General features: G+C 38.7%; 1 protein-coding gene across 1 annotated transcript; it reads left to right on the top strand.

Moving 5' to 3' along the window:
* lpar2b (lysophosphatidic acid receptor 2b) lies at positions 1 to 22,921 on the top strand. Its single transcript, XM_062439970.1, has 5 exons — positions 1 to 348; positions 12,336 to 12,805; positions 13,992 to 14,486; positions 17,126 to 17,382; positions 20,581 to 22,921. Exons 2-5 carry the CDS (start codon positions 12,559 to 12,561, stop codon positions 20,695 to 20,697), a joined length of 1,116 nt encoding a protein of 371 aa, XP_062295954.1. The 5' UTR covers positions 1 to 348; positions 12,336 to 12,558; the 3' UTR covers positions 20,698 to 22,921.
* Positions 22,922 to 27,343: the final 4,422 nt, after the last annotated feature.

Raw genomic sequence — 27,343 nt, 5'->3', positions numbered from 1 at the left:
GAGAGACGGCAGCAGCAGCATTGGAGAGTGCCGCACCCTTTGTGCTCCTCCTGGGACTCACGGCACGGATCATTGCGCACAGGTAACTACCATCCAAACACCCGGAAACGACAGAGAAGTGAACACAGGTGGTGAAAGGACACATTTGCTATCAACCAACGTTGTGGGACGAATTAAAACTGGAATGGAGCATCGCTAGAAAACAGAGGAAAAACAATCCTGCTTTTATTACCTGACGCATATTTTCATCTTCAGCTCAGAGCGCGTTGAAAGGAGGTGACCTCAGGTGCGAGCGCGCACTGTTTCTCAGCTCCATACTTGATAAACGAGTTCAACGAACAAGAAAGAGTAAGTATACTACATGTTTTTTCCCCTCTCATGTGTTTTTGTTTTGTGAAAGACTTTTTCATTGAGTTTGACATGTGTGCAGTGGGGATAAAGGCAGAGCTGTGGTGTTTTTGCGCGTTTTTGTTCTTCCGCCGGGAGGTCGGGGCTCCCTTCAGCACATTGAGGCATCTGCACAATGTCAAAGCGTTGTGGAGACAGTCTGGAGTTCATTACAGCCTTGAACATCCTCAACACTGTCAGTTGGACCGTGCCCTTTTTGAGAAATGAGTAATGCAACCATGCAACTTTAGTCCTGCCCTCTAAAGCAAGATAAAATGTATTAATTTCTTGTATCTTCCGTATTGAATGTTGCTGTAGACACGACAGCACATATCCTACAGAGATTGTATGGAAATATCATACATGCGTCATGGTTTTGAAAGATATGCAAATAACATGGTAAGTTTCTCTGATTCTCATTTTACAGTACAGGTGTTGCCAGTTTCAGTTGACCCTGCACATGACTACAGCTCTGCCATGAATCCTATTATTGTGAAGCTTAGAGCCATTGTGCTATTGTTTGGATTGTTGACACAAGTCTGGTTTCCGCGGCTGTAAATAGTGTCAGTGTTAAAAGGTTTATGGCTGGAACTGATCATTATCTTCCATTATTGATTAATCTGCCAATTATTCAATTCATTCATTATTTAGTCAAGAACATGTCCAATGCAATGTCTTAGAGCTCAAGGTTGTGGCTATAAATATCTTATTTTGTCTAATCAACAGTTCAAATTTCAAAGATATTTAGTTTACTATCATGTATGACAGAAAAGTTACAAATCCTCACATTTGGGAAGCTGCAACCTGCAAATATTTTGCATTTTTCCTTTTAAGAAAATGAAGTTTAGACCAATTGTTCAATTATTAAAATAGTTGCTTTTATTTATCTTCTGTTGGTCGGCTAATTAATGCATACATTTATTTAAACTTTTAAATATCATAAAATACTGACCCGTGGCCAATCAGTTTTCCACAGCTCAAGGTGACATCTTCAAATTGCTTTTTGTTGTTGTTGGACCAACAGTCTAAAACATTCAGCAATAGCAGAAAATCTTCGCATATGAGAAGTTGGAACCAGTAAATGTTTGATAGTTGAGCTTAATAAATTAGTTCAAAGTCTGTCGCATATCAGTGGCTGGTGATTCATAATTTTCATTGTTCATTGATTTAACACTTGCCACTAAGGCTGAGTATTGAACCATAATACTTTTTACATTTCCTAGCAGAATGTGACAGTAGCACCCATTCAAAAGTACCAAAATATTGGCATGTCGGTTGTCTGGCAAGTGGCCATTGGCTGAATCACTGCATCCCTTCCAGTGCTCCTATATTCCAACAGTTACAGTAATAAGACATCTCAATCATCCCTGTCAACTTTATTTACATAAAATAAAGCAGGTGCACATAAAACAGGAAGAATATTCAGATCCAGTCAACCAGAACATTGTCACACAAAGTGAACATGAAAGCCAATATAATGGTTTCAGTGATGTGTGTTATCTTGTTCGAGTCCGTTGACGATATCGTGTTGAAATGACAGGTCCAAAGTCAAGTTTATTTATACAGCACATGTTATATGATAGGCGTAGACTCAATGACACAATGTGAGAAGAAGCGGAGCCACTCAGATAAAAACTAAACACTAGTAGTATTTTAAAGTCAATTCTTTGGTTTACTGGCAGCAAGTGAAGTTAAAATAGGAGTGATGTGTTCAAAGTGGTGGTTTATGTATAATGAATGAGCTGCTAGTTTATTTAACACCTGCATGACACTAATCTACCCTCTTAGAAACAAATGCATCAACCAGCTTTTCAGAGTGTGACTGTAACAGGAAACATCTAACTTCATATATATATTTCTGAGATGATTTAACGACCGTCTTTTGAAATATCTGGTATGTGCTTCTGGGAAATTAATATCAGCATCCAAAATAACACCCAAATCTCTGGCGTGCTCACAAGTTTTTACAGGCAGGGGAGTTAACGGCTTTAATCTGAGACCCACTAAAAGAATCTCTGTTTTAGTCCAAAACATTTCCTTTTTGAGTAAAGGCATTCAAAGTGCTCCCAAAAGTTTTATTCAGGCTATCATTCAGTAGGTTATCAGTGACACAGCATGTTGATCATTTGCAAAGGTGAAGCAGTAGGAAAGTAATGTTTTTAACTGAATTATCCTTTAAATGTGGATTTTGAGGCATGGCCACTTATAACACAAGGACAGTGTTAACATTCTTGTTTCCAGTTTGCTGTTACTCAGCCGCAGATGTTTACCATCCTGTAAACTTGTACATTTGGATAATTTAACCATGAAAACGTGTTAGCTGTTTGGTGTTATTATGATACAATATTAAATGAATTATACTGCCAACCTGTGGTGCAAGCAAGCTATAGTTACTCCGCTGAAGTTTAGTGAGAGTCTCTGGTCTGCTACACTTTAACACACTAATATACACCCACACACTTCTTCTGGTGTCTTGTCCCTTGTTGATTTTCTTCTTCAACGACACAGCTACAGATTTAAATCAATATGTGTGCTTGTGTTTTAACATTGAACACAAAAGCAGGTATTGAAAAATAATTGTTGTGGTAATATAGTTTGTGTATTGTGTTGAAACTATGTCATCATACAACATTTTTGCTGATGTGATATCAACAATAACAAACCATTATAAGCTTCTCAATATGTTTGGTAAGCTTATATTTGTTGATTTTCTTTTTAATTGTTTCATTTGATTGTTCAATTTTTGCCCAGAACTCAAACATATCAAGTTCCAATTACATAAAACATATAAAAAAGCAGCAGATCCTCTTAATCAAGAAGTTGGAATAATTGACTTTATCAATTCTCAGTTATCAAAATTGTCGATTTAAAACTTCGTTAATGGAATAATTGTTTCCGCAGTATTCACAAACATTGCTTTGCCTGTGTGTTAGATGCTCATGGATGATCTGGGGCAGTTACTGTCATGATTCATGTTGTGCTGGTGAGCATTTCTCATGAAGTCACTAGTCGATCAGTTATAGAGAAAGGAAAGTTAGGTTGGCTGAGAATCAATGAGGAGTACCGGCAATACTCTTTAAGATGAAACCTGTTTTTTAACCGTCTCAACTCCTAAAGTCACCCTGCAGCAAACACTGGATAATGAAAGTACAGCTGGCACTATGAAAACAGTTAGCTGTAGGGGCGTTTTTCTCAGAGATTTCAGTAACAACATTCAGAGATTTAAATACATAATCCTAAAATAAAGACTGCAACCTCAAAGCTCCTTTAGAATCCAATTTGGTTCCTTTTATTCATTTCTTACAGCATCTCTAAAAGGCTTTGATGGGGAGCAATTCATTTAAAAAAAAAAAAAAGTCATTAATTGCAGAAGTTCAGATGCATAGTAACATATCGTGATTGTGTTTTCATCTAAATGTGTCTTGTTTACACTTTAAGAAAAGCTTCCACAGGAAATGTGTAGTTTGCAGTTTTTCTTACACAATCAGGTTCTCTGGTTTCCTTGTGTGAGACGGGAGGAAGTGATCGTGCAAGTGCATGTGTGATCAAGCGGCTAAAGGGAATCATTATGCAGACAACACCTGGCCAGTCCTAACATTTGCATGTCCACACTTCACAGCCGGATGGTCACGCTTCCGTGCAGGCGGCTAATTTGAACGAACACATGCAGAGCGAGTGTGTTCCTCCTGAGGGGATGGAGCAGAATATCCATCTTTACCTTGAATAGGAGCGTACACACACAGAATTAACTGTCACACACTCCCCCGCCACCTCTGCCGCAGTGTCTGTGTGTCTGTTTGTGGTGTAAATCTTTCCTATTGCAAAGAAGTGCTGCCTCAAGTTGATGTGCCAAGGCGCTTCTTTTCAGAGAGAGGAAGAGAGGGGGAAGGAGGGAGAAGAGACTCGGGTGTGGCTCCTCTGGTAATGACGGGTTTGCATTCAAACTAGTGTTTACTGATTCAGTCCAGTCACACACAAACACAGATATATGAGGCATGAAAACACACAGTCATGCAAATGTATTCCCTCAGAGCCACACAGAGTGAAAGAGTTAGTTTGGAAGTATCTAGTATCAAAGGAAGAGATTACATTTTTGTATAGTAACTTTTTTTTGTGAAGGGATACATGGCTCATACGCAATAAGGTCAAGTGTAGGTATTATAGTGAGTTACAATGAGCTATGATGGAAATGTTATAATTAATTAACTCTAATTTGCATATCTTTTAGAAGTCTAAATCATGTTTTATTTGGTTTATTGGGAATAAACAGTTTGATCTGCATCATTAAACATAAATATGAACAGCGCTTTATAACTGTGGTTACTTCACCACAAATCATCCTGAGTAAATGGGTTTAAAGGAATAGTTTGACATTTTGGGTAATGGCTGGCCTGGCTTTGTCAAAAGGTAACAAATACATACACAGTATCAAAAAATCTGCTTTAATCCATACAAAAACAGAAGTGTAAAAAAGTCAATGACAGGGGTTATGTGCCAGACTCCTGCTAACTGCTTGAGGCCAAAGTTATTTTTGCACTTGTGTGTGTGTGTGTGTGTGTGTGTGTGTGTGTGTGTGTGTGTGTGTGTGTGTGTGTGTGTGTGTGTGTGTGTGTGTGTGTGTGTGTGTGTGTGTGTGTGTGTGTGTGTGTTTGTTTTAGATTAAACAGACAACGATGTTACTTATTGAGCTTTAGAGGTGCTGAATGTTGCAGATGTTGTTACTTATAGACAGAACCAGACTAGCTGCTTCTACTCTTTATGCTAAGCTGGCTGGCCGCTGGCTGTCTTATCAACCCTATTTAATTCAAGAATAACTTAATATTTAAGGACTCATACATTTTATACCCTGACATATTTTTTGCTCTTTAGCTAAATGTTTCAGTAAGACATTTATTAAAACCTACATTAATTAGCCTGTGGGGGGATTTTGTTACTTTTGAGCAGAGTCACATTCACTGTTTCCAGCTTAGTATGTAGATACACAGATACACTATAAATCTTCTCTCTGCATTAAAAAACGTATTTCCTAAAATATTAATCTATCCTGTTAAGCACCATTGTGTCTGTAAGTCCATCATCCTCTCTCCTTGTAGCTCTGTTTTGCTCTTCACCAACACCTGAAAAACGTGTCCACTCAGCCCCTAAATGCTCCACTATGAGCACTAGCTTTGTCGCTTTGCTTGTTTGTTGTTTGGTGTCGAGGTTGTTTAAATGAAACCAGCTAACCTCTGCTGCTGGAAACAGGTGTAATGAGAGCAGGTTTTCTATATTGTTGAAACATCCACATCCTGTGATTGCAGCTGTGTAGAAGCCACATAATCACGGTCTGGTTGCATCTGTTGCAGTCTTTGTCCTCCAGTGTGTCTTTCTACCTTTTTTTTTTTAAGCAGCAGTAAACTTACTTCAGTCTTGATCTTTCATGTGCACTAAAGTAGGGCAGTTAGAAGTTTGTTGCAAGAGTTTTGCTGTTCTGTGACCTTTTAAGTACAAAAGTTACACAGATTCAAAATCACTCGCCTGCTTTGCTCATCTGTTTGCAAACTGCACTGCAGCAGATGAGCAAAAACAGTTTTAGCATGTAGCTGCATGCTGTAACGCAACTATTGTACTGTATGTTTGCATGTACAGAACTATGTATATTTTTGAGTATTGATGACAAACCTATATGTGGCTATTCATGCATTAGGCTTTAAACAGCTCGCTGCCCTACAACACATCAGAAAAAAGAAGAGAGATAAACATACATTTTAAAAGTTCTTCTATACTTATGCTGATAACCATCTCAGAAATGTCAGTACAGAAAACCAACTGATCTTTTTTTAGATGAATATACCTTATTATTATTATTATCATCATAATGCAAACAAAGCCAAAGGTCACAAATGTTGAAACACAAGCAACTGAACAAGACTTTTAACAAAAATAAACGGTTAAATAATGTGTGAATACCTTACCTTAAATAAGGATCTGTCTTACTGATTTCAGCTAGATCATTGCATGTTTATCATGTTTATCAGGTTGGCAAACTCTCTGACGCAAATGAAACTGTCACAAACTTTTTTAAAATTTCTTATCACTCTTTCTATGGTTAAAAAGAGGCCAGCGGAAAAGGTACGCATTAGCAGACTTCCCATTTTGCCAAGTGTTGCTTGTTGAAATGACTTCAGATAAGATCAGTTTAAGCGAATTTCTGGTTAATTTGCTATTTTAGGGAGGTATTTATGCCAGTGTTGTGTCAAAGTCTGTTTCCCCTGTTGATATGTGTTCCCTCCTTATCTTAACCCTTTACCAGCCCTGTCTTAACCCCAACCATTTATCTCTGCTGCAATTCTGACCAAGACCTAAGCCCTAATTTCAACAAAGGTGGCACTACAGGAAACATTTCTAACAGGAGGAAAACCCCATTTAAAGGAGCACCTTTGACACAAAACCTGGTCTAATAACTTCCTGGAGAAACAGTCTGGAAGATAAGTCCTTTGGCTTTTGTACAAATTAAACAAATGAGACGTAGCTATTGATTATGGCTCTAGTAGTTTGTTTTCTGGTGAAGTCAGCAGAGGTGACAGTCAGCATGCAGGAGGAAGTTTGCAGTTGAAAAAAGGGTAATGAATTGCAATATATCGCAGTTTATTTAAAATCGCAGTAACATCGTATCGTGATAATATCGTATCATGGAGCCTCTGGTGATTCCCACCCCTACTACTGGAGAGAGACAGGTTAGCTTTTTACCCGTTTCCAAGCTACGCCCGCTGCTGGTTCCAGCTACATGTTTACTGTACCAACATGAGAGTTCAATCTTATCTTCTCATCTAATGCAAGAAGACAAATAAGCATATTTCCCAGAATGTCAGTCAGAGAGAGAGAGAGAGAGTACTCACTGTCAGTAGATATCCTGTAACTTAATGTATTGGGAGAAAAAGGTGCTGATTGTGTTTCTCCTTAGTGTCTTGAGATTGTCTTACATGTTTTTAAGATTTGCAGCATGAAAAACTGCAAAGCTGATGCATGGTGTTAATGAACTGTAAAGTAGAGTTCACAGGTCTTTTCCTGACGTCAGACATGGAGCAAGTGTGTGTGTGTGTGTGGCAGTGATCTGAAGGATCCGGGGTCAAAGATCAGCTGTAGTGCTTCTGCTTGATTGACAGCTTGTGTTTCCGACAGAGAAAGAGACGTTTAAGAAGAAAAGTACAGAAGTCTCTCACTTCCTCTCAGACCAGTGCCCACATGTTGCCATCTATGTGTGTTCAGACGGTTACACAAACACACATCTGCGTTAACTTATTCACCAAAGCGTTCTTGTTATTGTTTCTTTAACCTTGCTTGTCCCTTTTTTAACATTCTCTCTCTGTGTACTTTTGTTCAACTTTCTTCAACTGTTTTACTGTTTTGTTGCCTGAATCAAATCCTTTCTTTTTGCGGTGTGTCTCATCCATCATTTCATTCTCAAGACTCTAAAAGTTCTCACTCTCCCCACATTTTTCTGTTCTTGATTTGGCATCTCTTTCCACACACCCTTGGTAGGAGAGTGGGTCACAGAGGCTCCCTCCCTGTGTGTGTGTGTGTGTGTGTGTGTGTGTGTGTGTGTGTGTGTGTGTGTCTCTCTCTCTGTGTGTGTGTGTGTGTGTGTCGTGCATGTTTGGATTGAGATTGGGTTACATAGCTGGATTGTGTAATTGTGAGGTGTGTCTCTGCTGTAGGGAGCTGCTCTGCTGTTTCCATTGTTGAGAGAGTTGAACTCGGAGTCGGCGGTACAGTACCCGTCGTCGTGCCGGGCTGGCGTTTCACAAGAAAGAAGAAAAAAAAAGAGAGAGAATGTGTGAGGGAGTGTTGTTGACTCAAAACGCGCCATGCAGCCTGTACAAGTTTACTGTAAATAGAAGGATGAAACTTGTTATTTTGGCCACTGCGTCTTTTTGAAATGAAAGTCGGTCTGATTCGTGGTCAGTCTTAATTACAGTGTCACATTCAGGAAGCCTCACATCATTTTCCTGTTGTAACTTGTCAGTATGTGTACATTAGTGTTGGTAATGGGGCTCAGTAGTAGTTTGTAGGAGATGACAGTAATAGCGGCTGTTGCTGCTTATCAGGATTTTCTGGTTTAAGAAGTAGATCAAAATACTTTTAACACTTGAGTTTTGTGAGCGCCACTATTTGCATAAAGTGTTTACATATTTTTTTCATAATAAATAACAATCTGTAAAACCGGCTTTAGCAGGCTGTATTTACTACGTTTACTTCTACATGTAGTAGTTAAAATTAGTGTGTGTTGTTGTGTGTTTTCAGACCATTGTGGTACAACTGACACGGTTCAGGGTTAGCACAAGTGACTCATCGTTTTTTTAGCACCGACTTCCTTTACTGACAATTAAAGTAAAATGTTTTTTAACTACTGATTAATCTTCCTCTATTTCCCAGATTTATCATTAAGTCAGTTAAACATCATAAATCAGCTATGCACAATTGACTGGATGATCTGATTTAGATGTTTAGTTTTGTCTGACCAACAGTCCGAAACCCAAATATACTTACTTTACTATTATGTAAGATAAGGAGAAGCAGGAAGTTCCCCTTTTTGAGAAGCGTTGTGGTTTCGCTTTTTTTACTAAGCTAACAAACATGAAAAGTGATAAGTTCCTCTTTGGAGTCACGCATTGATACATGATGCATATGAATGGTGAGCTTATTGCTCATTAATGCATTTGACTATATCAATATATATCGTTATAGAAATATATACTTATTACGACTTTCGCTTCTTCAGAAAAATGTAATGTGCAATCAATAGTCTAACCCTGAACTATGTTTTATAATTCATATTCCCTTCGTTTAAGGCTCCTCCGCTGCCTCACTGTTATAAAACGCAGCAAACGTCCTGATCTTTATCAGTTGCTCAACATCACATTAATCTGCAAATATTTTGATAATAATTCAGTTTGAGTAATTTTCAAGCCAGACGGACAAACATTCTTTGCTTCTCATATTATATGAAGATTTGCTGTTTTTCTTTGGCTCCTGTGATAGTGAACTGGATTTCTTTGGGTTTTAACTGTCTGGTGGGGAAAAAACAAGCAATTTGAAACCATCACCTTGAATTCTTGGATATTGTGATGAGAATTTTTCATATTTTTATTATTATCATTATTATTTATATTCAGAACTGAGAACATATTTGGCAGATTAATCAATAATAGAAATAATTGTGTGTTGTAGTTCCAGACGAATACCTGTCTACTGGGTCGTATCTGATACACGGTTTTACTGATGAGTTAATAAGTGTGGCTCTGTAAGACTCTGGACTGTATTGGCCTGATTGGTTGGTTGAGCGTGTGGTTAAATACCATTGATTGTTGCTGGTGTTGTTGGTAATGTCTATTAGTCAATCAATAGACAATTAGCAACTCTTTTTGTTTTTTAAATGATCAATTAATCATTGCAGTCATTCAACATGAAAAATGCCAAATATACACTGATTCCTATGGAGACCCCCGGGGGTCAGCTGGGGGGAAAAAAGATCCATGGGTAATACATGGGTGATACATATATTGTTAGTGGTTTGCAAGGGTTGAGCCGCACCTTAAAAACTGTCCTTTGTTTGTCTTCTTCTGTGGTGTTGTAGTCAGGGGAAAGGTCCTGTGAGTCCTGCCTTGCTGCACTGATAAATCTATTGTTAACTATCAATCTAGAGTATGTCATACATGTGCTTCAGTACATGACATGCGTGTGATATCTTCATAATGGCACATATATTAGATTACCATATGGGCTAGTTTGAATACATTATTTAATTATCCTCATTATTTAAACGTTTTTATAATTATAAACAATAATGTAGTTCACAATTTGAGAGCACGGTTTACAAATCTGTGCACATGGTTTTATTATCTTAGAGCACGGATTATAAACTGTGTGGACTGTACAGAATTACAATTTGTTTTCTCAGCTGATCGGACGGGCTCTGTAGACTCCAGGTTCTTAAAAGTGATTATTCACTGATTTTCTGTGTTTTTTTATATCCCTATTAAGATGTCATATTAGATTATTTTCACTGTTTGCTGAAATGTTGTAGGCTATAGAAGTAGAAACTAGGGATGCACCGAAAATTCGGCCACCGAAAATCTTCGGCCGAAAATGGCCCAAAAGCGGATTTTCGGTTTTCGGCCGAAATACTTTCATCACCGAAAGAGCTAACTAAAGAGATCAGCTCTTCTGATGCATCTGTAGCAGACGTTATTCCTTTAATTGCAGCACTAAAGTGTAGTACACTCTTAGAGTCTGTCAGCACACGTTTCACTGAGATCTATTTGGATCCTTTGCACTTCATCGCGACTGTATTTGATCCGCGTTATAAAGATCATTACCTGGATGTGGGATTAAAGCAGCACGCACGAGAAATGATCCGGGCCGCGATGGATGCAGAGAACCCGCTTGGAGACGGAGAAGCGCACAGCACAGGAGAAGGTGTGTGTGTTCGTGTGAATATAAATGCAGCACGTGTGAGAGTAAAGCGTGCTTATAGCTCTGTGTTGCTGATTAGTAGACCGATACCGATCGCAACACCCCCCCCCCCCCGACCGATACTGATCACACCCTTCCACCAAGTGTAACACTAAGTGTTATTTTTAACATAATATAATTTTATATTGTGCATTGTTGTAATGTCATTGCTAAATAAATATTTTCATACTTTTGTAATTGATTTATTCTTTGAATTGCAATGCCTTGATTTTAGTGAGGTTAGTACACAGTCATAGCCATAAATGCAATGGTACTAATAATTGGCATAATACTTTCTTTCGGTGTTTCGGTTTTCGGGCCATGGTTTCCTCATTTTCGGTTTCGGCCAAGAATTTTCATTTCGGTGCATCCCTAGTAGAAACTGATTTATTGCAGAGATAATCAACCAGTTAATGAATTTCATTTTTAGTCACTGATGTAATTTGTGCAGCTTTAATCAGTTTAAATTGCAATATGCATGAATGTGTGTTGGTCATATCTATAATTGGATTTAGAGCTGCAAAGATGAGTTGATAAAATGATTGAGAGTCCCGAACTATTTTGGTACTGATTCCAGCGCCTCAAATGCAGTTTTCTGGTTTAATTAGTGTGCTGTGGGTTATGACTATTTAGGTTAGTTAGGACTATTGTTTGGGACAAAAGAAGACATCTGAGGACGTCACTTTGAGGACATTTTATAGACCAAACGACCAATTGATTATTCAAGAAAATAAACAATTAAATCATTAATGAAAATAATAGTCAGTTGCAGCTTTTTCCACACATTTTAAAGGAAACCTATTATGCTTTTCCTTATTTTCAGACATAATTTCACAGTGTTGGATGTTGATGGTTAAAAGTGTGTGTCAAATAACAACAGAAATATATGTAAAAGTAATTCCTGTGAGCAAAAAGCACCAGTTTCCTACTGCACTGAACACTATGTTTCCAAAGGTTTTATTGCTGGCGTTGGCTCTTGACAGATTTCTCTTTCAAAGTAAAATAAGTTAGTTAACCTGTTGGAGGTGTGCCGGTCGTCTGCAGCTCTTCATCAATCATCATCACTGTGGATGTTATTACTTGTATTATTCCCCCCTTCATTATTTCTGATCTGCTGATCTGCTGAACAGATAACCCCATACATCTCCATATGTTGTTGTTTCGTCTTGTTGTTTTTAGCACCTCTAATGCAGTTTTGTAAGTTCAGTTAGGGACAAGATTCACTTCCTGTAAATTCTTCACAATGAAAGCCTCCCGTTTAATGATTTAAAAGCTTTTAACTTGAAGCACTAAAGCAGGAAATGCTAGGTTTGCATTGGTGGTATTTTTTTACACAGAACTGATACATAAAGCTGGCCCTGACTCTGGGCTATAACATGATGATTTTGGAATTAAATCATGAATAATTGTTGTGTTTGTTGTCTTTATAGTAACGATAATTCATTTCTCCACAGATTGAGGAGGTGGATCCAGAGTCCTACACAGCATCACAGTAAAGGCCTGAAACTTCTAACTGGATCCCTCCAGTCCTCACCTATGCAGCTGATGGTATGCTGATGTCCAAACCACCAGAGAGGTCGAGTCTGAATGGCACCCTAGTCATCCCCTTATACTTCCTGTCTGAAAGGCCGCTCTCCGCTCCTCTTCTCTGATCAGACATCCACCAGACATCTCAACATGAATAACTTCACAGAGAAATGCTACAACAATGAGACTGTCAAGTTTTTCTATAGTGAGAGTGGCAAGAACATCAGCGACCACTGGCGTAAGCGTGACTATGTGGTCGTCACTCTGGGAATGACAGTCTGCTTCATTGTCATCTTTTCGAACCTTTTGGTCATGGGTGCTATTATAAAAAACAGACGCTTTCACTATCCCATCTACTACCTGTTGGGTAACCTGGCTTTGGCAGACCTCTTCTCAGGTACCGAGTTTATTAATACTAATGTCATTTTACTTCATGTTGTAATTACTGTGTTTGTGTGTGTGTGCAGTTTAGCAGAGTAAAGACAGACAGTGAAGAGCTGAGTTGGAATAACGTGACATAATGAGTTTAGTTCTTCTCAACTCTCCAAGTGCAATAAAAGCTTTGCAAGTAAAAAGCCAAGAAGAGTAAGTTATCAATGTAATCTGTGCAAAAGATGGACAGACTCCAAACGATGAAAACTGTTGCTGTTTGCATCACAATTAAATAAATTATAGAGCAACGATATATATATAATCATATCTTACATCCCTTGACTGCACTGTGAATCTTTATAGTAGTTAAATAAGGTCAATAACAAATGTGATTAAATTGTATGTTCCCTCATAATGCACTTACGGTGTAAGTGATGGGAGACATAAGCCTCCTGTTGTGCAAAAACATGTTTAAAAGTTTATTTGAAGCTAATATGAAGCGTCAGCCATTCAAATTAGTCAAATCAAGTCAATATATTTCAATGACTTTTCTCTTCTTTTGCACCATAAAGAGGTACTGACTAAAAAGACAGACTTGTAAAATACTTTTTTATAGTATTGTAAACCATCGTCTGGTGTTTCAAAGTCTGATGAAACTTTTAAACTCATTGACTTGCTCGTCTCACCGGTATCCAACGCAGCAGCTTGCATTTTACTGTTTTATTTTTTGCACAGTGCTATTGTTCATTTGAAAAATTCCCGCCCATAGCACACCCCAGACATAGTAATCAGTGTACAGTTTTTGGGATGTGCCTCTCCGGAGATGCCAGTGTGCGGTCTTGCACCGAAAATACACGGGTTGTGTATTTTGACACTTTTGGGGCTTTTTGCCATTCAGGGCTAATTTTCTTGAATTTTGCATTAACAAGGCAAACAAACAAACAAAAACAGCACAGTTAATGCCAAATTACAAAGCAATAGTAATCTACATGGGTTACATCAACACACATTTGGATCATATACATTAATTTTTGCATTAGGATCATGTCTAAGGAACAAATTTAATAGCCTATGACTTATTTGTGAAGACCAGGTGCGGGTGCCCTTTCTGCAATAGATAAATAAGATCACTGGGAAGTAATGTATCCTGTACTGTGTTTCCTTGTTTCTATTATTAATATGTAATGAATACCTGATTTTCCTCTTCTCAGGTGTGTCCTACCTCCACTTGATGTTTCATACTGGTCCCTGGACCATTAAACTGTCCATTAACCAGTGGTTTGTGCGACAGGGGCTGATCGACACCAGCCTGACAGCCTCTGTCCTCAACCTCTTGGCGGTGGCTGTGGAGCGTCACCAAACAATCTTCAACATGCAGCTCCACAGTAAGATGAGTACCAGGCGTGTTTTCATCATCATGTTGTTCATCTGGCTGGTGGCAATAATCATGGGCCTGGTCCCCACCATGGGCTGGCACTGCCTATGCGACCTGCCTAACTGCTCCACCATGGCGCCGATGTACAGCCGCAGCTACCTGGTGTTCTGGGCCCTCCTCAATCTGCTGACTTTCTCCATCATGGTGGCCGTCTACACCAGGATCTTTATCTATGTGAGGCACAAGAGCAAGCAGATGTCGCAGCACACCACCCAGATGAGACACAGAGAGACGGTGTTCAACCTGATGAAGACTGTCTCCATGATTCTGGGTGAGGCAGCACATGCACTACTTAAATACACAAAGGTCTGGGCTATAAACCAAACATTACCCACAAACTGACATTACACATCTGTCACCGAAGTTGCCTTACGGAAAATTAATTCCTTCAAACCAGCTGTCTTTTGTTGCCTCCTGCTTCAATGCACTTGAAAACAAACAGCCTGTCACTGTCAGTCAGTGTGCGCTTGTGTCTTTTATGTGTGGGTTCATTTATAACACAGAAAGACAATTTCTTGCTCCACCTAGCAGTTTTAAGTAATGTAAGTAATCATGAGTATGAAGAGTTTGCAGCTTGGGAGGCAAGTGCAGGAGAGGAACAGCTGTTACTTAAAAAAAAAAAAAAAAAGCAACCAAACAAACAATGAGCTCATCTACTTACAAATACTGTGTGTGTATCTAAAGTCTGATGTATATCTGTGCTGTAGACCTCGGTTGTTGACACACTGCTAAACTAGGTGGCATTAGACTATAGTCACATTTGTTTAGAAATGCCTCCAAAGACTTATAACAGCGATCACGTTGCCGGTCTCTGGAGAGTAGTTCCTTGTAAGGCGGACACCACTGTGCATGCATGCTAATGTATTAAATGGTAAATTGGTAAATGGTCTGTACTTATATAGAGCTTTTCTAGCGCTTTTAAACTACATGTCTCATTCAACCATTCACACACATTCATACACTGATGGCACAGCAACAGGAGCAATTTGGGGTTAAGTATCTTACCTAAGGACACGTGGACTGGATTAGCCGGGAATGGAACTGCCAATCTTCCAATTGGTGGACGACTCTGAGCCACAGCTGCCCCATTAGTATGTGTGCTACATGTCACAACCTTTTGTATTGAAGTTCTTTGACAGATATACAGTGTAGTTCAAAGTCAAGAGGCTGTGATATGTAGCACAACAAGTTAAATAGAATAGATCGCATGCACAGTGGCGTCTGACTTACACAGAACTACTCTCCGATCCGAGATTGAAAATGTGATCGCTGTTATTAATCTTTGGAGCCACTTCTTAACAAACTAACAAGTCTGTACTCTTTTGTGTCGAAGAAAAATGTCACCCAGTGCAACAGTGTAGCTCATTGATGTGTTTTTAATAGTTTTTGGACAACAGCAGAGGTCTACAGCACAAAGGAATACGATATATCAGGCCTTATATCAGGGTTAGGGTTAGTAAACAGCAGAATATATTGGGTTACAGTCAAAAGTAGAATCAATTCATTGTTAGTTTGGCTCTACACATGACAATAAGAAAAAGAATTTTAGTAGTATTTATTTGCTTAAAACTCAAAATCTCAGCTACATAAACAGATTGAGAAGCTGATTTCAGGTATATAGATTATACTGCACACGTTTCTCAACATACAAGAGAAACAGGAAGTTCTCAGGAAATTATCACTTAAATCTCCACAGAATCACTCAATTCTTAAACCTACGAGCCCTCACAGAGGCTGTGAGGCAAGCTCTTGTCTTAGCTTGTCTGTGCATGTTAAAGTACACTCTACCCCCCTCTGCCTAAACACACATCCTCCTCACTCATTCCCTCCTTCTCCTGCCGATTCCTCTTGTTTTCTGTTCAACTGGCCGCCCTCTCTCACTCCTCTGCTCTCTTGCCCATCCTCCCTTCTGCCTCTGCTCTCACATTTTGAACTTTGGATTAAATTCCTCAAGTTTTAAAAACGTTACACGTCTTTCTCTCGTCGCTCAGCACCCAGTATTCAACACCTCTGGCATGTGAGGAGGTTTCGTGTAAAACCCAGAGCATGCCCTGACAAGGACCTGCATAGCTCAGTTACTGTGACAGAAAACAGTCTTCTCTGCCCATATGACACCACCGAGAGAGTGTGTGTGTGTGTGTGTGTGTATGGGTGTGTGGGTGTGTATTCTTGTACTTTTAACGTTCATGAAGACTAACTTGCATTTTTATCCTTAAGTGAGGGACATTTTGGTTTGTGCCCATGTCTTCAAATAGCTATGTGAGAAGTGTTAATACGTGTAGTGCAGGCGTGTGAGACAATAAAGGTCATGGTTAGGGGTGTGAAATGCATTTCATACTGCGCGCGCGTGTGTGTGTGTGTGTGTGTGTGTGTGTGTGTGTGTGTGTGTGTGTGTGTGTGTGTGTGTGTGTGTGTGTGTGTGTGTGTGTGTGTGTGTGTGTGTGTGTGTGTGTGTGTGTGTGTGTGTGTGTGTGTGTGTGTGTGTCCACATTATCTTCGCATTTACCGTCAAACCTGTATGTGTGAATATATTGGTGCTGAACGTGCTGTGAATGTGTGTACATAATGAATTCCTGAGCTGCCTAATCGAGTATTATGATAATGAAATCTGATAATACAGACTAAACCCGGCGCACATACTGACATGTTATGCATCCGTGTGTGCGTGCGTGCATGTGCATTGTCTAGAGAGGAATTTACAGTCTCTCCCTTAGCTACCCCCTACTTCTTCACATTCTTCACCACTGCCTGTCCGCTCATTTTCTTTCCTCTCGTTCCTCCTTTCTCGCCACTCTCCACGCCCTTTATATATTTTTTATTTCCAGTGTTATAGCAAATGTTCTGATGACTTTATGTAACCTTGATCTCCCTCCCCCCCCCCCCACAACTCTCTCAATCCTCCCTCTACAGGCTGTTTTGTGATCTGCTGGACGCCCGGCCTGGTGGTGCTGTTGCTTGACGGTCTGGGCTGTGACAAGTGCAAAGTGCTGCGCTACGAGAAGTACTGCCTGGTGCTGGCCGAGTGCAACTCCTTCGTCAACCCCATCATCTACTCTTTCAGGGACAAAGACATGAGGAGGACCTTCAAGGAAATCCTGTGCTTCCTGTTCCGGCGGGGCGACCCAGAGAGCATATCTGGAGTTCACTTTAACACCCTGGAGCAAGAGGTACTGTCCGAGAGCAACGGAGCCGACGACAGCAATCACAAACAAAACAACCACTCGCACTAAGGACTGAAACCACACTGACTGTAGATCGATGACGACATTTATTTGTTCACCACTAGTCAAACAGTTTAGAAGCTATGCGATGACAAACTGACAACATGGCAACTCGACTTCACGGCTTAATGTTACATTTGAATGCGGCTCATTATTTTCAGTTTTACTAATAAACTGTAAAAAGTAACAATATAGGTAAAAAAACAGGCTTTTTTAAATCAAATTTCACATGCATAAAGAGGATTCAGCTCATAATCAGAAGCTCTGTTTCCTCCCTCATTTGTTCTTCACTCCCTATTTTACTGGAAGGAAAAACAACTTTTAAATCTGACTGGAAATGGGTTCAAACTAATCCGCTTCAGTTGTTTTTTTTTGGGGGGGGTGGTTTTCTGAAAATCCTTAAAAACTGCAAATGATGAGCCTCACAAATAAAAAAAATAAAAATAAAAAAAGGCCTGCACATGTTCGTTATTATCGTGATTTATTACAAGCACAACCACCCTTGACATAACAGATTCATCATAAGATACAAATGTGGTGATTCATTATTTCAGAGTTGTCAGTTTATTTGTGTGGTTTGTGTTCAAATTCTCTGCTTTGGCCAAATATACAAGCTTCTGTCTTTTCAGTTCTCCGTTGGTGCATTAAGTCTGTAGTCCCTGCAGTATCACTGTGTTGCCTGGAGGATATTTAACCGTTAATGAATGTTGCAATGCATCAGCCTGCAGTTGGTTGATACTTATTTGACAAGCACTGCCTGGACCTCAGTAGGATTTCTATAAGCATTGTCTATTGCAAAAAGCTGCTTACCATGCACAAGTTAATGAGCAAGCCACAGCAGAGAAGATTCAACGCTCTGACTGTATTTATATATAACTTGTGGTTAGAAGATGCCTTGAGTGTATCGACATTCACACATAGCAACAGTAACTGCAGATCGACATATTAGACTGATGCTCCGAATCGTTGCATCACACCTACTACTTTCACTTCCTGTCTTGCAATATTGATATCCGTGCTATTTGAAAAATAGGTGTGTGTGTGTGTGTGTGTGTGTGTGTGTGTGTGTGTGTGTGTGTGTGTGTGTGTGTGTGTGTGTGTGTGTGTGTGTGTGTGTGTGTGTGTGTGTGTGTGTGTGTGTAACGTTCATACGAAATTCAAGAGACATTTATATGTACAAATGTAAGAAGAGTTCAGACACCTAAAACAGCTGGAGCACAATGATCTTTTTAAACCTTTTTGTTATCAGTGAAGGCGAGAAAACTGCACAAATGCTTTGGCCATGTCTTCTTCAGGGTGTAATAGTCGTTTAACTTCAGTCTTTTTTTTACCTGTCACCATTAATGAGTGTCATCACTTCATAGCCAGCAGGTGTGTCAGACGGCTACCTCTCGGATGATGGATGTCTCTCTGATATGACCGCTTACCTATACAACACTAAATCTTGTTAATGTTGAAGCTGAACGACTATTACATATGTGTTTTACTCCCCTAGGCTAAAAGATAAACAGAATGTGCAAACTGCTTGCTGAACTTAAAACTATAGTCACACACACACCTAAACACCTAAGCATGATGTTTTTTTTCCCCTCTTTCTTCATATGTGAGGAATGATATTTGTGTCTCTGCTCCCATCTCCCAAGTTTTTATTTTGTGGAAAACATGGAAAAGAATGATTTCATTCGAGCAAACAAAAAGGATTTCTGTGTTTGATCTATTCGTTACACCCTTTTCACAATAGTTATAATAGTGTTAAATGTGCCACAATTTCAGCCAGAGGTTGGAGTGGATCATTTCTAACTGGCTGTTCATCTCCTATAAAATTATTAGTATGAGTTTAGGTGTTGTCTGATAATGTTTACGCAAAAAATGTGCTGTTGCATGCTCAGAATTGAGACACAAATATAGTCCATACATGTGTACATCCATCCTTCCAGGATGTGAAACTTTCCATCTGGCAGACTTAAGAAAGACATACAGGAATGACCTCGCTCAACCTCTTAAAGTCTTGTTAAACATTACCTAAACAGTCAAACACTGCCTCGTTCTATAAACCAGTTTCTTATTTGGAATTACCCGAGTGCCTGGAAATACCCCGCCGCTTTATGCAACCAGTAGTTTTTACTGAGCGCAGCATTTCTATGTTCTCCGTGCTGTTTGCTGATGTGTGTGAGTGTGCGCGTGTGTGTGTGTGTATCGTGCCATACAGTCGTAAATGGGTCCAGATGTGTGCTGGTGGTTAGAGTGGGTCATGCTCCCTGCCATGTTTCCTCTGACGTGTTACTCTGGCATGTGTGTATGTTTGACGGCATGCACTCTGTCATTCGCTCACATGCAGCCTTGGTAACTCTGTTATTGCTGCTAGCAGGAAGTGCAGTCATAGAGGTGTGTGTGTGTGTATGTGTGTTTGTGTATGTGTGTATACCCACATGCATATCTGAGTGTGTGTACTGACTCACAAACGATACTATGATTGAACAGTAAGCGAGGGGGCGGGGCACATTTGGTAAGGACATATTTGCATTTTCTTCCCTCACTGTGTGATTTGGTAGTAAAATATTCATTGACTCATTCAATTAAATGGACGTTAAACATTTATGGATAATACCAAATCATTACCTATAACCACTTTTTAAAGGGAACCCCAATACAAGGAGCTATTAAAGGGATAACACTATATTCAGACTATATTCTTTTGTCTTCAGATTTTTTTATATATTTTTTTTTATATTATAAGCTTACTGTCGGTATTGTTTTGACAGCGCAGAAACACTTTCATATTACTCTGGGTTTATTTTTGTACAAACATTGTTACAACTAAAATAAATAAATGCATAAATCTGCCAACATCTGTAATTTGTTTGGTCACATCTGTCTGCTTTGTGTGCTTCGCTCCCTGTGATAACACTGGTGAAATTTACATCATGTCAAACTGTCTGGAATGGGATAAACATCATTTTCACTCTAAGCTCATTTAACTCTTTTTTTTTTCATAGGCTGTTCATGACTAACCCATTTTCTCTTCTTTTTCACCTCCTGTTAACCTTTTCCTGCCTGAATCTAATCCTCCCCCCATTCCTGATTCTTTACCTCGTTTCAACCCTCCGCTCATCTTCTTATCTGTCTCTCCACCTCTGACTGTAGAACTGTAAGTCTCGTATGGGTGAGCAGACAGAGAACAGCAACGGGACACTTCTCAGGAACAAAACCTCAGATGACAACCCGGCCTCTTCAGTAAAGTGGAAACTCGAGCAATCATAAACTTTCAACACACACACTCAAAGACGTGCCCACACACACACACACACACACACACACTTGACACTGGGATCTGCTGATCAGTGTATGAACACCTTAAACATGCCTTAAGATCTGTGTTTCCTCAGACAAGGTGGGATATTTTATTCTTTTTACACATTTTGGGATTTTACCTCTACTGCAAGCAGACAAGATTTTGGCCTGCTGTGCCTCTTTTAAAGGGATATTTCACATCGTCGGAGAGAACTTGACGGGGGATGTTTCTTAGTGTTTCATTTGCGCTCCATCACTGACCTTCAGCAGACGTAAGGAGCCAACCCCCACCGCCCCTACCCCCTCCCATCCGCCCAGGACTGGGGACACTGGAGGGCGAATATCCTGTTTATACATAAACGACCTGCAAGTTTAACCCAAACAGACCGAGGTGGAAGAGGCGGCGCTAATGGCTGCTGAACAACCGCTGCAACATGCTGGCAACTCATGGAAGAAATGACTGAAACTGTGCGGACCGTCGTGCAGTAGAGTGCAAACAAGTAATCGGCCCTGCCTCAAATGTTTAGGGTTTTTTTTTTTTGTTAAATCCTCATGGTGTCTTATTGTATAGAATCACTGTAAATGTGATGCGTCCGAGCTTATGTGCACATAAGATGTGAGTTTAGCTCAAAGGCCACAAGAGCTCAGTACCTCTTTATAAAGGGTTGTAAGTTGCAACTAATGGGCTTGTTAATAGTTAATAATTTATCATTTTTATTAGCAATGTTTGGGTTGCTAGGTTGTGAAAGATGTAGTTTAACCTGCTTTTGTGTTTCCATGTTTTTAATTAGCTCCTAAATTCATGTAAGAATACCCTTCTAATGGATCATTTGACCACTAAGAGATCGATGTCCATTTATTTAGAACTTATTATTTACCGCTGCTGCTTTTTGCTATATTGCTCATATGGTCCAGCCACCTGTTTTTAAGCTGTTTTTAGTGATGTTTTGGCCTTCTGCTTGAGACATGTTGGTGCTTTCTGATTTATGCTCTGTTGAATGTTCGGACCCCAGTATAACTGCTTGCAGTCCTGTTTTTTACCTCGTTGTACAACTAAACTTTTAAACATAAGATTTGTTGGATTATTTTATTTTAGAATCATTAGCTAAATTAACAAACAGCAGACCAGATGGATTACTGAACTCAAATGAGCCTTTCATCGAGATTTCCTACATTTTCAACTGCAAGTTTAATGATTTGCTGTTAAACTTGAGACCTTTTTTATAGGCTCAATAAAAGAGCTCAAGAGAAGACAAAGCACATTATGCTGGAAGAGGATGAACACCAATCTGTCACAAGTTGACAACCCAAACGTTGTTCTCATTAATGGCTTCAATGGTTAACTAATCTAAAATCTTAAGTAAATGATTAATCAACATTGGAGCCTTTGGTAGAATTTAAAATGAATCCTCTGTTCGTTAACGTGATTCTGGTTCGATTGTTATAAAATTTCAGATGAAGGATATTTACAGTTTTTACTATAATATGTCATAATAATCATAAGTGTATGACGCAGGTGTTGGATAACCTTTTGCCCTCATAGAAACTGAAAGAGACACAAGTCTGTAAACCTGTATGATTCATGTTTTTGTGATTTTACTTTTCCTCTGAAACTCAAAGTGAAAACACTGACAAATAACTTACGGTACAAGATCCTGTTGGCGTCAGTTCAGTGCCCTTAAAAAACCCCAGTCTGCTTAAAGTTTTTTTCTTTTTTTAAAGTTTTAAGCAGTATGCTATAAGCTCTGCCTTAATTTTTGATGATTTTTCTTGCTCATGTTGCATGATGTAAATTCTCTCTGTACAGAAATGAACAAATAATACTCTTTGTAAGTAGTTTGTGATGTAAAGTTTTATTTATTATCACACTGTGACAGTAGGTATTATGTACAGTATTTGGTGCACCTGAGTCATAAACACCATAAAGGGAAATTATTTTTCATTAAGTTAATATCCAGAAATATATATATTTTTTAAATCAATACCTTTTTTTGTTAAGTGTGACTGAGATACAGGGCAAGTGTGAGATTAATATTGAGGGGTTAATTAAGTGCAGCTGGTGTTTTTATCTAGTAAAACTGACACCTAGTCATTTATAGGAATGTGTAATCTGTGATCTGTGTTTCGGTTTCCTGTGTCTCTTTTTCAGCCTTGATAATCTATCCATCAGTAACTGACAGTGGCATCATTAAAAACGTTTAAAATATATGTGTCTGAGTCTCAAGTAGCCTGTCTGTTGTTCACTGACATGTTTTATTTGGTCTTCCTTCCAAATTCAAGCTTCTCATTATCTCATTGAGTTTTTTTTTTTTTTAACACTTTTGCTTCATTGGTCTCGTCCTCCTTCGTGTGCTGCACCTTCACAGATGGAGGGAAATCATCTTGCTAAGTGCTGATACTTCTCTTATGGTCTTGAGAGCTTCCTCTTTATCTGTTCACCTACTTTTCCCAGCCCTCCTCCGTCCTTCTCTTTCTTTCCCAGTGAAAGACTCTGACCTGACAACTTCCTTGTGTTACCCAGAGACAATTTCCTCAGTGATATTGGCTCTTTCTTGTCTGCTGACAGTGAGAGTCTCTTCTTCCATTGGGAACCTTTCCCCCTCTTCAGGTTATCCATGTTCAGTTTATCCAGTGACACAATACTCTTCCTTTTCCGTTTATTAGGCACTGCCCCGCTCAGTTGACTCCAGGCTTTGTCCAGAGGCGACTCCTCCTTCTTCTTCTTCTTCTTATTCTTCTTCTTCTTCTTATTCTTATTATTCTTATTCTCCTTCTGCCAAAATGAGGTGCTTTTCGAGGAGGAGCCACCCATAGCGAGTTACCCTGCAAGAGAAAGCAAAATGTTATTTAGCCAAACACAGATTGTTCTGGAGGATAGTTTGATCTTTGTCTCAATACAGTTGTGTACGGAAGCAAGGAGAGGCCAAAAAAGTAAAACATTCAATGCGCAATAAGTCGGTTTAATTTCATAATTAGATATTCAGCTACTTATAAAATATAGATTATCATGGTCTTTCTTTGCTTCTGTACAAAGGACAATTACCAGATTCTGCTCTAAATTAATATATAACATAAAAATAAAAATGTAATTTACACTGCTGCTAGAAAAGGTGTTTTCAGCTATTTAATCTAAAATTATGAAATTATTTCTTCACAAAAGTGCATTGTAATTGTGCCAGACTAGACATTTGATGTACGATATGATCAGTTCCAAGTAGATTAGATAGCATTAAGATTGAACACAGTCATTTGGTCGTTTATAATAAATATTACATGTCATACAAGTAGAGACAACACTGCTGCATGAGAGATAACGATACTATAAAAGTGAAGGAAGGAAACAAAAATAGTTTTTCAAGTTTCAGTCATATTTCTTTTTAAACTCCAATGTAAATGTACACCCTGAGTCATCAGGAAAAGTCTACGCTCTTTTTTAACGTCATCAAACCGTCACACAGAACCGCACAGGCATAAATATGTACATACACACCTTAAGTCTTCTCAGCAGTCAGTCAAAGCAGGAGTTTTGATCGCTGGTTTGTTTTCCGTGCTGAGGTCGAAACAGAGTCTAAAAATAAACCTTTCGTTTCAAAGTGACTGATGAACCGGATCAGACACCACTTCCATTACACCTTGACTAATTCTGAGAGAGTGATCATCCAGAAGGGTTATTTATTCCTCATTACTGTAATCTTCCTGCATGCGATCAGCCACAAGGAACGGGGGAAGAACAAAGTGGATGAACTGGTTTTGTTACATTCTGTGATGCTGCCTCAGTTTTAAAGACACCAAATGTGTGTTTCACTCTTAAATGCCCGTGGACGATTATTTCATGTATATGGCAGTTTATTACAAACACTTCTTTAATGTGGCAAATTTAATTGTTTTTTTGTTTTTTTCCGCAGAAGACATTTTTTGCTTTGTCATTGTAGGAAAAGCAAAGGTGTTACTAATTAACATTAATGCTGGCTCACAGTTTTACAGTGTGACAGTTAGCCAGGACGCTGAAACTGACGCAGCTAAATGAAATCCAACCATCATCAATTTTAATTTTACACCTGTGCTTTTTCTTGCTGAGAGATGTCAAAAAGACTTACATTAAAAGTGTCTATCTTTAAAGTCTCCGCTGCACATTGGACTAAGTGTAAAAAGTTGTTTGACACGTACTGCAGTGTCATTTGTGAAATCCAACTGAAGGAATATTACGTAAACAGCACAGTCAAAGTGAACGTTATCTATTCTTAGACCTAAACTGGAGTTGGAGGGTGCTTCATTGTTCAGTTCAAAGGTCAAGGACTGAGGATGTTGAAGTCTGTACTGATTGTGAAGACTCTTGAGGCAAGATTTTGACATGAAGTGTTTACTTGACTTGTCTGAATATTAGCCAAAGTGTTCGTACTCATCCATTGTTAAGTGCTGATGAAACACTGGATATCTTACTTTAAAGGTGCAGTGTGTAGAATTTAGTGCTGAACTATGTGTCGTCTGATGTAGTGATTATATGACAATATGAGTATAGATATTTCACTGGTGAAAAATAAACTTATTATTACAGATATATGTAGTAGTATATAATAATATAGTAATATATAACTAAACTTTAGTAATCATAATTGGAATTTTAATTATTTAAAGGTGCAGTACGGAGAATTTAGTGACATCTAGCAGAACAGACTTGGCAGAAATGGAATATAATCATGCATTAGTGTATAACCACCTGAAAATAAGAATTGTGTTTTAATTCCTTAAAATGAGCTCTTTATATCTATATAAGGGCTGGGTCTCCTTCTATGGAGGCCACCATGTTCCACCACCATGTTTCTACAGTGGCCCGGAACAGACAAACCAAACAGTGGCTATAGAGAGGGCAACGTCGGGTATTCAGTTGTTTGCAATCTACAACCTCATTGCTAGATGTCACTAAATCCTTCACACTGGTCCTTTAACACTGTCACAAATCTAACAAAGTTAACACAATCATACATTTGGAAAATTAATAGCTTCTGTTTCACCAGTCTTGCACATTTGTTTGACTATGCGAGGAAACCAGATCAGAAGTTGTCTCGGTTTTTTACTGTTTTGCTTGTTTTTTTTGCTCTTTGACAGTTTATGTATCCACTGTAACATCTTTCATAGCAACCAGGTGCAATATCAAGAGGCACTCATTTATTGACAGTCCAGTTTAACAATCCATACGAGCCTGACTGAGTATAAACCTCATTGAGCTAGAAGGTACAACCCACTCACACACTCATTCATTCGTTCATTCATGCCGTTTACTCAGAAATGAAAGCAGTTTGTTAAAGTGCTCTACGGCAACCAAAACAACTTTGACACAAAAAACCACCCTCAGATCGGTGCATGCTTAGATAAGAGTTACATCTCGTTTGCAGCTCAGCTCAAAAGGGCTGATTGCCAGATATTACCTCTCCCACATGTTACAAAATTCTGAGAAAAAGAACAAAGCAATCAAATGTCAGAGTTACCTTTTCCCCTTTCGATGTCTGTGCGGTCTATTTTAAATGGAAACCATACGGTTCTCGTGTGTATTTTGTGTTTTGATTTTGATTTGATACAATCAGTAAAGCTTTTCCTGTTTTCAGACCTGCATACACAGAACATGCAGATAAAGACTGAGAAGACTGCTGATGTACATAGATGTTATTTCCTCAATAAAAACCCTCAACTGTAGCAAAGTATCAATACAGCCAAAGGTTTATCATTATTTTAACATAGAAACATGAATATTATCAGGGATGCCTTCAAGATGTTTATCAGTACAGCAAGTAGAGTAGAATGTTTTATTTACACAAATCAAAAATTTGCCTTGCCAATCTGTACAGCACCCTATATCCTTCGACCCATGACCGTATCGATGGCTGTCAAACAAACTTAAATTGCTTTGCCAACTAAGTTTATTGTTAAATTAATGTTATGATATTAATCCAAGTGTAATATTTTCTGCTGACCACAGTGAGTATGCTTCAAGCAGTTGTACTATGTTGGGGAACTGAACAAGATACAATAACAAAAAAGTCTACAGCTAAAATTTTGTCAATCCATCTCACAGATGTTGAGATGTTTTACAGGATAGGCTTGTTCTGAGAGAGAGATCCATACGTTAGGAAGAACTAACAGTTTTCTATAATTACGGTAGTGTATAGATAGATAGATAGATAGATAGATAGATAGATAGATAGATAGATAGATAGATAGATAGATAGATAGATAGATAGATAGATAGATAGATAGATACTGTATTGATCCTTCACAGGAAATTGCTTGGTTTACAGCAGCTACATCCACACTTAAAACCGCCACACATAACATCACATAAAAAACACATCTCTTCTACTATCCAATGCAAAAAACTAAAAATGTATCACTAAAAATACCCCAAAGTTGTCCTAATAAAACAAATATACATATATACGTAATAAATAATAATAAAATATTCTGTGCAAGAGGTGCCAGTAAAAGTGCACTGCATTATCTACAAAAATATGTTAAAGATATAACATCTAAAAAATAAATACATTTAAATGTACTGAATACCACCAGAGACACAGTGTGGGGATTTTATCAATGCACTTTGATTTGGGCTCTTTTACCTCTA

The sequence above is a fragment of the Scomber scombrus genome, chromosome 2 (assembly GCF_963691925.1).
Source record: "Scomber scombrus chromosome 2, fScoSco1.1, whole genome shotgun sequence".
NCBI lineage: Eukaryota > Metazoa > Chordata > Actinopteri > Scombriformes > Scombridae > Scomber > Scomber scombrus.
The sequence above is the reverse complement of the archived record's forward strand: the minus strand, read 5'-3'. Positions and strand labels throughout refer to the sequence as shown.